The sequence below is a fragment of the Oreochromis aureus genome, linkage group 18, assembly GCF_013358895.1.
Source record: "Oreochromis aureus strain Israel breed Guangdong linkage group 18, ZZ_aureus, whole genome shotgun sequence".
Taxonomy (NCBI): domain Eukaryota; kingdom Metazoa; phylum Chordata; class Actinopteri; order Cichliformes; family Cichlidae; genus Oreochromis; species Oreochromis aureus.
Window position 1 is genome coordinate 4,355,519 of NC_052959.1, and position 12,821 is coordinate 4,368,339.

Below are 12,821 nucleotides of genomic sequence, written 5' to 3' on the forward strand. Positions count from 1 at the left end.
AGCAGGTATTTCTAAATAATTTAGTTCATAATTTGGAATTTCCAGCTGTAGCACAGTCAAGAGGTCACATTCTTGCCAGTAGGCAAGAAAATACTGCCAAATTGTTCCACTGTGGACCCAGTTTAACAGTTTGTTAGTTTTTATATTTTTGTCATTTATATTTTGTGAAACTGAAACTGTCTGTTTCACATTTTTTTCACATTTCAATGTGTCAACTCTTGATCAATTTTAAAGGATTGCAGTGCAAGGTATTTTTTTATAGCTACCATTTACAGGCGTACACTAAACATGTCTCATGCCAGCAAGCTACTGTTAGTAAAAGAAGACAGCACTGACTGAACTGTATCTGTTCAAAATATGAAAACCTGCTGAAAACAGAAGTAGATTATTGTATTTTTAAATCTCCCAAACTTTAAAGTGCATATGTTGTATTGATACCAACACAATTTAGTGCAAAAACTTTGAAAGTTTTTCATTTTTCATGCCATGTTTGAATGCAGAAGGAACTGAGAAATCAATACAGCTCGGTAAGTTTTTTTGTAGCAATAAACAAATTCAAACATGTACTACAGATTGTGTAAGAAGCATTAAGTTTAATCTTTGTTCTTCACGAAGAACACTAAAGGTTTTAGCCACTTTTCTAGCCCATGGAGAGTGACAGTTTAATACTCAAAACTGACTGCACAATTATCACTATAATGTAACAATTTCATACATCTTTTTTCAAATTATCTACAACGATTTTTATTATCATGATTTATTTCCTTAAGGTCTACATAAATTGTGCTCTCTGTCTGTCGAAATGATAAATGCATCAGAGCTCTCAGCTGTGTTGCAGTGAATACACACCAGGCGTTTTTGTAACTCCTGTGAGGAACTTCAATAATAACCCACCTGAGAGCTGCCACCCTGCCTCTGCTTTTGTTTCAAACTCCCAAGAGCCCTTCAGTGAGTGGATCATTCAAACTAGACCACTTTGTCTTTTGTGTTTACTCAATAACATGCATTGTTCAAACATAGCAGAGTAGTGTGTGTTTTCCTATGATCCTAGAAAGTTTTGTATGGATTTTGTGAGATCAAGTAATGCATTGCTGTTTGTTTCACTCAGCTTATTATGGCTGATGATCTAACAAACTGCTGTTTATACTCTTGTGTACCTTTAACCTCTTTATTGATTCACAAAAACACAGGTTTTATTTTACATCAAATACTTTTCAGCTTTCTTATTAAGTGCACATTTGTTTGGAGTGAAATATATATTTATGCAGGTTTTGCATTGATACCATTCGTGTCCCTACCTTGCAGACGTGCCCTGCATCTTAATCTTATTTGAAGTTACCTCAAAGTAATGGATGCAGTGAAAACCTGAGAACACTTGGATAGAAGAACATTAGTACTGCTTGATCTCTGGATGTTTTAACAGCCCTAATTAGTCATTATTAGTTATTAAAAGTCTCTAGAATAATTCCTAAATATACAACAGTGCCTTGTTCATGTTTTTATCAATGTGAAGCTGGCTTGTTCCATCACATATGAGCTAGAGGACTAAAAAGTCATTTTTCCTATTATATGGCATCACCAAATCTAGTTTGTACACCTCCAAGAATTATTGGAGTTTAAAGTCATTGTAGGTGTGGTGTTTGTGCTTTAGATCACTTTCAGATCTCTGTCAGTGTATGTCGGTGCGTTCCTTCTTGCGTAATGCGTTGTGATGAGCTTTTATTTAGGACTGGGGTTTCACTGTGCACTTCCCCTGCCGATCTTGGCTCTTGCTGACAGTGTGGTAAAAATACCATGCTTTCACTTGCGTCAACAGAGCCAGTTCCCCTACCTTTCCAAACAGCAGATTTCACACATACGCTACAGAGGATTTATTTATTTATTTGTTTATTTTGGCTTACAGAAGTGTAGCTTAAACTGAACGTGTGACTGAGTTTCTTCTCCTTTACTGCTACAGATAGAGGCAATGCATGTGGCTCCTACCTCCTACTCTCAGCTGCAGAGACAAGGAACCCAAGGGCCTGTATGCGCACAGGTCAAGTACATCCCACTCAGTGTTGTTCCCTTTTGGGTGATGAGTGGATGTGGCAGAACATGGCTCGGCAGGTGGCCCGAATGCCATTCAGAGAGCCTCATTTAGCACATATGTAAAGGATGCTCTTCTCCAAGTGGGAGACTCTGTGTTTGTTGTGTTTGTACATGTGTGTGTGTAGGCAGGTGTGCAAAAACACTGGCTGTTTGAAGTTGCCTGTCAGTCTAGAAGAAAAGCTGCTCTAGTCCCTTATCAGCAGGTAAACTAGTTGGTATGTGTGTTTATACTTTTTTAGATGATTTTCACTTGAATGCAAAGTTAAATTCTGAATTTTCATGAAGATGAATACCTACTGCAGATTTTTTTTTATCTATATGCGCAACACTCTATATTCGTTTTTGTTTTGACAGCTTGTTTAGTTTTCAGTCTTTTGATGAAAATGTGAGCTAAGTTTTAGCCAACAAACTCTAAAGGCACTGTAACCTGTTTTTCTTTAGCAAACTTTCAGCCTCACTTGTTATGTGTGCTTTTGATCGGTGAATCTTCTGTGTTTTCCGACTCCAGCGGAAAAGGCGCTATTTCTGTGTTCCCACACAGTTTACACGAAACAAACAAAACAGATTAACTCTTCTCTGTGACTGTGGCTATCATTTCCAAACTGTTTGAAGCTTTAGCTTTAGATCTGGTATTACCATGGCTACCTGGTCTTCCCACTGCAGGGCGGGTTATCATTCAGAAGCTGACTCACTCCCTTCTTCGCTAAAATCGTGTTTCCATGCCTGGAGTTTGACTGAGTGAAGGTAAACGGTTACATAACACTAATACAGTGATATTTCTTAAATAAATGACAGGCTGCCATCATTTATTACTCATTCCTTTTCACAGCAACACGACTATATCAGACTGAAAGTAGCATTTCATTTACATGCCACATTTGCCAGCTCAAGATGTCTCTCCAGAGCCAGGGCAATTATAAAGGACCACCTCCATCCGAACCACCACCTCTTCAACATCCTGCCCTCTGGAAAAAGGCTCAGATCCATCAGGTGCAAAACCAACAGACTAAAGAACAGCTTCTTCCCGTGGGCTGTCAGAACTATTAATGGAAACTAAGAGTGTGTAAAGACTTCCCCAACACATCCACCCTGACACTGCTGTTGATCATCTATGTGCAATATCTCAGTCTTTCCATGTTCTATGCAATATTTTTGGCTCAAGTGCAATTATTTTGGTCCCAGTCTGTTTCAATGTTTCCCACACATACACCACGTATATAGTTCCACTCACACATGTATATATATACACTGCTTTTTATTTTATTCTATTTATTTATTTATTTATTTTCCACCTTCAATGTATATTGGTTTCTCTTTTTCTTACTTTAGCACCTTTGTGGTCCAGCTACCCAATTTCGCTTTGCAAGAAACTGCACAATGACAATAAAAAGCTCTCTAAGTCTCTAAGTCTCTAAGTCACATGAGCTTGCCTTTTCAGAACTGCTTACAGGAGTGTTGTTGCGCATCTATCGGGGTACAGCTAGCCAATATTTAAATCCCAATTTAAAATTTTCAGTGTGTCAAAATGTGCTATATTATATGCTTGCTTATTCCTTACTATTCTGATTTCTTTTGAGTTAATCACATCAAATGTTGGTTAATAATTCAAGCAATAAACTTTTGACAAAATAGCTAACACCTTGACAATGACTCCGCTTACTGTCAGGTCGTGTTAGGATGCAATAATCTTGATTCTTGTTTCATGCAGAGCACAAAGCCATGAAGCAACAACATCCTTGCTATATATTCAAGATGGCACTTCAGTTTCTATTTTGGGTCTTGTTACACTGGTACTCTCCTTTAGAAAAAAAATCTATTTTCTTGCTGCATTTCCTGCTAGTATCAGTCTAAAGGAAAAGAAAGAAGCAGCTGTAGTGGCTAAACTAGGTTTAACACACTTTTATTGCCCAATAAGCCGGGTTTATTTGAAGCTTATTTTTATGTGTAACTTCAAGAAAGTAATTACATCGTGGACGTTTAGAGAAAGGCATTCAAGTTGAACAGTTTAGCCTGTTTATGAAAAACAGTTACATTATACAGTTTTTATATGGGCTTGTCTGACAGTAAAATTTACATTTCCATCTTTTCCATGAGATCAGCAGCATTTCAAATGTAGTTTTAGTCGAGTTTTCCTGTCAGCTGGAGTCTTTTGAGCTTGGTTTGTTTCTTCACTGGTATACCTTCAGGGCCACACTGGTCTCCTCTTATGTTGAGCTGTTGCATCTAGCTCTTCCAATTTTAATGTTACCCCATCCCAGTGCTTTCCCTCTCACAAAAAAAGCTGAACTCTCCGAGGTTGGCCGTGGGGTGGGCTTTGTACTTTTTGAAAGAGTCTGGAGAGTCAGTGGTGTGCCCACTGCAGCTGACAGTGGGTGTTACTCAAGCATTTTAGAACACTTCTTGACTTTCTGTGTCTATTACCTCACACACCCAGGAACACTAATCTAATAGCTGTTTTAAAGAGTTATGATCAAAAGTTTTTAAGTATAACATTTTTTGAAGCTTTGCCTTTGTGGAATTATGTACAACTAAACTTAACTCAGCTCTCAGAATATTACTGCATACACCAAACTGGGTATAGTGGGCTGTACTTTCAAACTGAATGCTTACACACTCCCAACAGATAGATACAGTACAGCCACCATTACGTCACATACTGGTCTCTGGTTTCACATTTGAAACCCTCAACATTAGCATTTTGCCGACTGCTACATTGTTCTACTTGAGCCAGAAGTGACCATATTAGGAAGCCATGTTATTTATCAAATAGTTGCCTGTTTCAGTACACCTGTCAATAATAACAGTCACAATATTAACTTTAAACCTTGACAAAAAACTTAAGAAATAAGTTCAACTCTGTATAATTGCTATGAAGGGACAATTTAGCTAATAATTTAGCTTTTCTTTTTTTTTTTTACAAGACTTCAACAATTCTTCATGGGAGTCATGATTGACAACAAACCCTATGAACTGGACGGGCAACCAGCTTTGACAAGGGGACATTCAGCTCAAGTCACTTTGCTATTTCAAAATATTCAAAAATCTTAGGTGGCGGAGGCAGTGTTTGTGTTTTGCAATTACGAGTAGGGTCGTACTTTAAAACGACCTCTTTTTAGTTTCATGACATGACAGGTACTTCCCAGAGTCTGACCTGCACAGGCCCATCCACTCAGTGTCATTCTTTGTCATGCTGATCATAACGATTGCTGCAGAACTACTGTTGATCAAATAATAATGAATTCAATAAATATATATTTAATTGAATCGATATGGGCAAATTGTATGAATTAGTGTAACTTACTTTACTGAGACTTTACTGGGTGGGCCTGGATCCCTGAGTCCCATCCAAAGAGTTAATATTGATGGGAGTCAGCTTCAAGTTGCCATTAGAGAAACTACAGTTTAGCACTCCCATGCTGACTTATTTTTCAGCCACAGAGGTTGCCACCACTATGACCTACTTACATCACTCAAATTAAACCACTATATTTTTAGCTGATGTCCATTTGGTCGTTAACACTTGGATTAGAGCACTCACACTCTCTTTTACAAAAGCAGGGCAGAGAGGCAACATGGCAACTAAGGACCTGATTTCAGAGATAGAGCTCAAACTTTGTTTTTACTTTAATAATACCACTTGGCAAATATTTGATGACATAGTGATTCTTCTTAAACTTCAATAATTATTGATTTTGTTGAATCAGACCAAATACAGTAAGCTGGCTGTATACGTGTATACGTGACTGTAGGAATGCAGTTCAATATACATGAGAAGCAGTTGGGTTCTGAACGTGTTCTTCTCAGAATATCACTGGATGGATTGAATGCAGACTAACTGATGTGGAAAACAGATCTAAATGGTCGCTACTAATTTATTTATCTGCCATTGTGGACTTCTTTGCAGAAGCTGACGGATTGTTTCAGTGCACCAGTCACTCATTAGCCTCCCCCAGCAGACACAAACGGATCACGCTGAGCAAAGATTTCAGTTCATAATTAATTCAAGCTTAGCAGCCTTTTCTGCAATGGTGAGATGCAGCGCTCATACTTTGCATACTTAAGTAAGCAAGAAAATTCCTTTGTTTTGATTTTGCTCACGTACTAAAGCGACGGTTTGCTGGGATAAACCGTGTCAATAAACATAAAAGCTGTAGGCACGCAGAGGTTATCTTTTTTTTTTTTTTGACCAACCCTGCATTGTAGGGAAGTTTGTTTTGATGCTGCTTTCACTGAGATTCCCTTTAGCTAAACAAACTTTTCTCATTCATTAAAATTCCATTTCATGCCCTCATACTAATCAAACTTTTCTCTCTCCCAGTAAAAGCTATTTGCAATAAGTCCAGGAGTCCTTTGTGTTGCCCGGTTCTTGTGCACAACCATTCAAGGCTTTTTGGGAGAGCAATCAAGTACTTCAGGGTCTGTTTTAAAGAGACTGTTGGCAGCCAAAAAAGGTCTGAGAGCCAATCTCACCTCTGCATGCCTTGTTTTCGGCGACTGTGCTTGGAAAGGAGCCACCTCGCATAAGGTACGCACAAGGCTGACACTTTGCAATTACTCATTTCAATCAGATTTTATATTTAAGTTAAAGCATGAAGGCACGGTCCACCCACCCACACACCTGCTGTCATCAAGTGAAAGCCAACAGATTTGTTCTGATGTGAAAAATGTATTGCTCGGTTAAGCTTTGCTTCCAGTCTGGAAGGGAGGGGATTTGGGAAGGTAAAACCAGGCAGAGAGGAGATAATAGGATTTATTTGACTGTGTTTTTGAGTGTGTTTTCAACAAAACTGCGCCTCGTCGCAATTAAAAAGCTTGCACAAGCCCGGAGGTGGATTTTGGCTAAGTGACGACTCACCACATCAAGTGTTGAGTGTGCAGGTAAATAAAATGAACCTGGCTGTAAGAGTGTGTTAAAATCGCTTCAAGTTTGACAGTCGCAGCCACTTCGTTGCTGAAATCAAACAGCTCTATTTGAAAAAAACTGATGATATTTGTCTTTTTAACCCTTGTGTGATCCAGATGCATACACCCACACTGAAGCCCGTAACCTGGGCCAGATGGAAGAGAATCTGCTGCTTTTCACATCGGGACTTTGGAGAAACTTGACATTTGCCATGCTCTGATGCCTCTGTGGGTTATAGCACATGCACTGTCCTTTTAAACCAGCTTGCTACATTTGAAAAATGTTGTGCACTTGCTTTCATCTCTTGCCAGCTTTTGAGCAACGACGCACCTTGAAAGTATGCTTTAAAAAAGATTGCTTGTTAGAGCCATTTGTTTTAGGTGGGGCATGGAGCAATGCATTTTAAAGGGACAGTTTTATAGGAGTGTTAATTTGTGTGTCTTTTTTTTTTTCTGTAATTGTTTTTGAATCTAGAGAATTGCAAACACTCAGAAACACACATTTGCATATACATGGTTTATACTGAAAACTAATTTCTTAGTAAATCAAAGACTATACATCTGAACATGTGCTCCAGGTGCATTTGCTTTGTGAATGCGAGCAGTACCTTAATAGCAGAGGTGGCAATCTGGAGGTGGTGCAGTCGCCTCAGGGTGCTCTCTCGATCTGTGAAGTAGGAAGCGGCCAGCTGATGGAGCAGCTCCAAAGACACTACTGAGCTGTTGCTGTTGCCTTCGGACTTCTTATTCAGCTTCTGCTTGTCCAGGAAAATGGTCAGAGACTCTTCTCCTGTGGATCGATGATAATTATTTTATAGAGCACTCTGTGATGAACAGTTTTCATTGAGAAAATCATTTGTTTCTTTCTGAATCCTCTTTAACGTGGATAAAAAGCCAAATGAAGAAGAGCGCGTAAGTTATATTTGGAAGAACTGGAGTGACAATCTTTGACTTTGACATTTCTTTGGAAAGGCCTTCAGCATCTCGCTGCGGTTTTGCGGTTTGTCTGCTGTGGTGCAGATACTGTATCATTTGGATTGGCAGCAACAGAACCATTGCCACTAAAATTGGACACAGGCAAGAGAGGAGGTTGTATTCCTTCCCCAGACACCAATAGTTTGAAAATATGAAAGGCGAACGTGGCATTTATCTTGTGCAAGCTAAAACATGTAAGTAATATAAAGTGTGAGCAAGAAATTCTCAGCAATGCCAGTAGCTACTGATGTGGGAAACTTTTTAACAAATCACATGAGGCAGGGTTCTCTTACTGTAAATGCACCAAACACCTTTTTATTTGCCCGTGTAATGTCCAAATAAATTGCAGACAGCTCTTACTGTAATTTCTCAAAAACTTTCAGAGTGATAAGTTCAATTACCGGGCACTACAGGGAACACTTTATTCCCAACCTCCCTAAATTGAATCTGAATGGGAGCTTAAGTGCGATCTTTAGCAAAGCCGCCACTCCAAAAGTGTCTTGCTAAGCATAAGTTTTGCCTAAGTCTTAGAAAAGCCACACTTTCTTGGTCTTCAACAAAGCACACCATTATTTATGGATGAGCACCAAGAGGCTTTAAAGCCATTCAGAGAAACACAGAGAGACTAACTCTGATTTGAAATTCATGGGTGTTCAGTTATTTGGGAAGCGCAGGGTGTTTATATTTACCGCCACCTTTTCATTTGAGTTTCTATTGCAAAGTGCAATGTCACAACTATAACAGCCAAAAAGTACTTTTGTTCTCAAAGTGTAATGCAATTCATTTTATTGATGCAAAAAGTACTTTTCTGAGGCTGAGTGGCTTTTTTTTTGGGGGGGGGGAATTAATCAATTTTTCACTTCTCTTTCACTTTCACTCAACTATTTAACAAAATACACTTAGATGTAACCACAGCTGGTGAGGCACACAAAATGAAAACAGCAGAAGAAAAGAGAACAAAAAACAGATATTTCATGCGTTTTCACTCTGCTACAGTATGCAGAATGGATCTGCCCATTTAGTCGAGGCTGTTAATTACACATAGACACTATCGGTGTGACACTGCATTCATCCCTGCTCCATCTCTAAAACTGCTCCTCCAGTGCATACATTCAGTGATAAGTGGCATTAAAGTTAGGCGTCTGCAGACGTGAATATCAGAGCGGCTGTTAGGAGACTGTTCCTGTGAGAGAACCGGATTTGTCTGCTATGTGAACAGTGTGTATCCAAAGCCAGAGATGTATGGGTAATTTTGGTATTAAACATTTCAAGCCTGAACTGTGAAATAATTGAAACTGAACCTTCTGACAATTTTTTCAAAAGTAATTAAATTAATTATTAATTTGCACATTTGAAGTTTTTTTTGTTTGTTTATTTTCAATTTATTGCTGAAAAATGTATTGTGCAATTTATGTTGGTTTTTCAAATATTATACACTAGGCGTTAAGTTTTAGACTAATTACATCATTGTAAAATCTGCAATTTCATACATTCATAGCATTTTTTATGTGGCTGACTGATCTGAGTACCCTAGGATTGTAAATCCTGACTGGACACTGATGAAGTGAGTCCTTAGATATGCCTAGACTTACTATCAATCCTTGAAAATGTACTCGTACATCTGCACTATACTAGTTGATGACTGAGATTAGGTGTTTATCAATATCACTAGGTTGTCATCTTGAACACTACACAGGTCTTACTCTTGTTTTTGTGACCCTCACACGATCGATGCTGCTGCCGATCTGTTTTGTGAGTTACTTCTCTCCTTGGGGATTGAGGCAAAAAAGAAATCCAATGAAGAAACACGGGGGTATGAAACAGGTCATTTTAATCCCTCTTCTGCTCTCCGAGGCTCTAATGTTCATCAGAGGGAACGATGAGTGGAAAATTACCTCTGAGGGAGACAAGCATTGTTGAGTGCTGCAAGTGCAAGATGTAAGCATTGTTACTATTTCTACTTAATACGTGAGACTCTTTCTTGGAATAAAAGGACAGCTAGACTCCTGGAGCACTACACTAACACAGGCAACATCCTCCGAGACCTAAAACGAGTGGTTTCTCTATTTCTGGCGTGTCCCGACACTTCCTAACCCGAGAATAAAGGAGAGCGTGTCACCTGCAGTCCTCCCTTACCTCCCAGGGTGGCAGAAACCAAGAAGTGGGTCCCGTACTTCTTGATGAGGTTTTCGTTGATTTGCTGCAGGGTTGGTCGTCGGCCCAGTAACCGCAGGTTGCGTAGGAACTCTGGTGCTAAGGGCAATGGAGATTTGAGGAAATCTCTCTTCTCCGTAGCCAGGCTGTTCACCTTCCAGTGGCTGAACTCCCTGAAATTATAAATACATGAAAAGGTGATTACATGCTTGATTCAGCAAGCACTTTAGCATGATGTGGAATTACATGCAACTGACTAGAATATGCTGCTAAATATAATGACAGGAATATTTAAGGTTAGAGTCATACGTTTCTGAAGTGACTACAGAGAGAGACACTACAGATTGCACAATGGTCCCTGGAAAATCATGACTTGCTGTCTTTCACTGTGAAATTGTCTTGACCATTATATGTAAAAAAAAAAAAAGGTATCTGCAGGTCACAAAAAAATAAACATCTTATCTATTCTTATCTATAATGTGATCCTATTGGCCAGCATCATAAAGAGCACTGACAAAGGGATGGCTGTTGTGGCGTGTTAACGCTGTATGTATAAGAAACAGTCTGGTGTATGAATGTGTGAATGTATGAATAAAGTAAAGTACTCTGAGTGGTCAAAAGTATAGGAATTGTGATAGATAATGTGCAAATCTTTGACAAAATAAAAATATATTTATATATGATGAGCTACACTGAGAAATATTCCAACGTGTGTACAGATATACAGTAATGCCAAAAAGCTAATATTCACGGGATAGTCAGGGGTTAAAGTGGGATGGTGGGGTGGGGAATGGTGGGGAACCGTAAAATCAGCTGCAGTGGCTCAGCGTTTGGAAAGAATTAAAGCTCAAGATAACTTCTATCGTGAACTCGAGTAGTTTTTCTTTGTGTCCAGGCTGGCATCAGCTCACATGTGCTGCTGCAGCTCTGAGGTTTACTGCTCTTGCTTGATTTTACACAACTGAATTCAAGCTGTAAGCAGATGTTTCACAGCTATCTTAGCTGATTTCTGTTCAGTCCACTGAGAGTTCACTGTTTATACTGTTTTTACACCAGACAATATACAGTTGGTATAAAGGTTTAATGAATTTTAGAACCATCAGCTTAAATTCAAATTCATCAATTGATATAACCTAAATGACCATGAACACCACAGTGAACAACACAGTGCTTTACTGTAAATTCACAACAGTGTGCTGAGCCAACCTGCTTATCCTGCACTAAATAAAAAGCACTGGTGACGGAGGATATAGGAGTGTCTTTTACGTGTTCTTGTTCCATCCATTTAAAACCAAATCTGGTTGATTTTTTAAGATTTACAGTGATGTAAAATAAAGCCAATGTGTCAAATGTGTTTGGCTTAAAGAAACAAGCCTGTTTTGAAAATGTAAGGAATAGAAATTAAAAATATTTCATATTTGTGCAAAAAATGTGAAGAGTAGCAGTAAAAAGCTGTCAAAAAACAAATACTCAAGTGAAGTACAGATACCTGAAAATTCTACCAAAGCAGAGTAACAAAGTATTTGTATTTTTTTCTTCACACTTCTGCAGAGAGATAGCCTGGGGTTAGAAGATCACACACTCTGGGCATTCCAAGTTTTGGGACTGTAAAGAAAGCCCGTGTTTTCCACCAAATACAACCTACTGACTCACATTAAACATGGATGTCAGGAAATGCTATCAGTATTCTCAGTTGCGGTCGTGTTTGTTCACATTTAATTCAGTTTAATCTGAAAGATGAATGTGGTAATTATTAAATGGTGCTAGAACTTTACATTTGGGACATGTCCTTAATTAAGCAAATTAGGTTCGACCACTCTGGGCTTTCTGTAACCAGCAACACTATTTTCAGATAGCTGTTGAATATCACTGATAAATTCAAGAGACATCGCCCTTCTGTATTCAGTCAATGTCAAATGCCTCATAAGAGCCTCAGACCTTTTAATCTCTTCTTGTTATGACTTTAAAATGATGGCAGAAAAAACATTAACATGTAATCTGTGTGGTTTACATATATTGTATTGCGTGTATTAAGCCCATAAACAACTATGAATAAACCTCTTAGTTACTTTAACGTAGCAGCTTATTGTTTTGATTTCATGGTCTCTAACTGTACAGATTTGATTCAGTCTGGCAGCTGTTATGATAAGCATAACATTTGCCTGAGAGCTGGTGCAGAGAAAATAGTTTTTGGACTCACACTTGGTGGGTGGCTAGAAAAACCTGTCAATATTAAAGTTAAGAATATGAATATATAACATTTCTGCTTGTCGACTGTGCAGCCTTGCGTGAAGAAATTGGCCATAACAGGTCAAAACATGTCAGTGTTGTGATTTAGAGCCTGGTATGGCATGTCCAAGTGCCCTGCTGTCTTCGTTTCAAGCAAATAAATACACTTGTGCTTCAATGAACGTTAACCACTATGGGAAAGCATTTTACCAGTGGGAGTATTGGGAGGGTTTTTTTTGGATGTGAGTAGCCCTATCCCCGTTTCCCAAAGGTCATACAGCAACAGCTCTTTCATCACATCCTGTTGAAAACTTCAAACCTTACATCATGTGTAAAGTACAGTAATCCCAATCATGACATGAAAAGTTGGCAGTGCATATACTTGATTTGAAAGAACCTGATCCTTATAAACAAATCCAGGATGTCACATATAACTTTGCAAAGTTTAAATAACTAAACCTCTGGTGAATCCA

At 38.7% G+C, this 12,821-nt stretch overlaps 1 protein-coding gene across 1 annotated transcript in view; it reads right to left on the reverse strand.

The window, feature by feature from the left end:
* brinp2 (bone morphogenetic protein/retinoic acid inducible neural-specific 2) overlaps positions 1 to 12,821 on the reverse strand; it is a 238,572-nt gene that overhangs the window by 86,027 nt on the left and 139,724 nt on the right. The window contains exons 3-4 of the mRNA XM_031744820.2: positions 10,102 to 10,292; positions 7,599 to 7,780 (exon numbers count right to left, since the gene is read on the reverse strand). Of these exons, the coding sequence (XP_031600680.1) occupies positions 7,599 to 7,780; positions 10,102 to 10,292 (373 nt within the window). The remainder of the gene's footprint in view (positions 1 to 7,598; positions 7,781 to 10,101; positions 10,293 to 12,821) is intronic.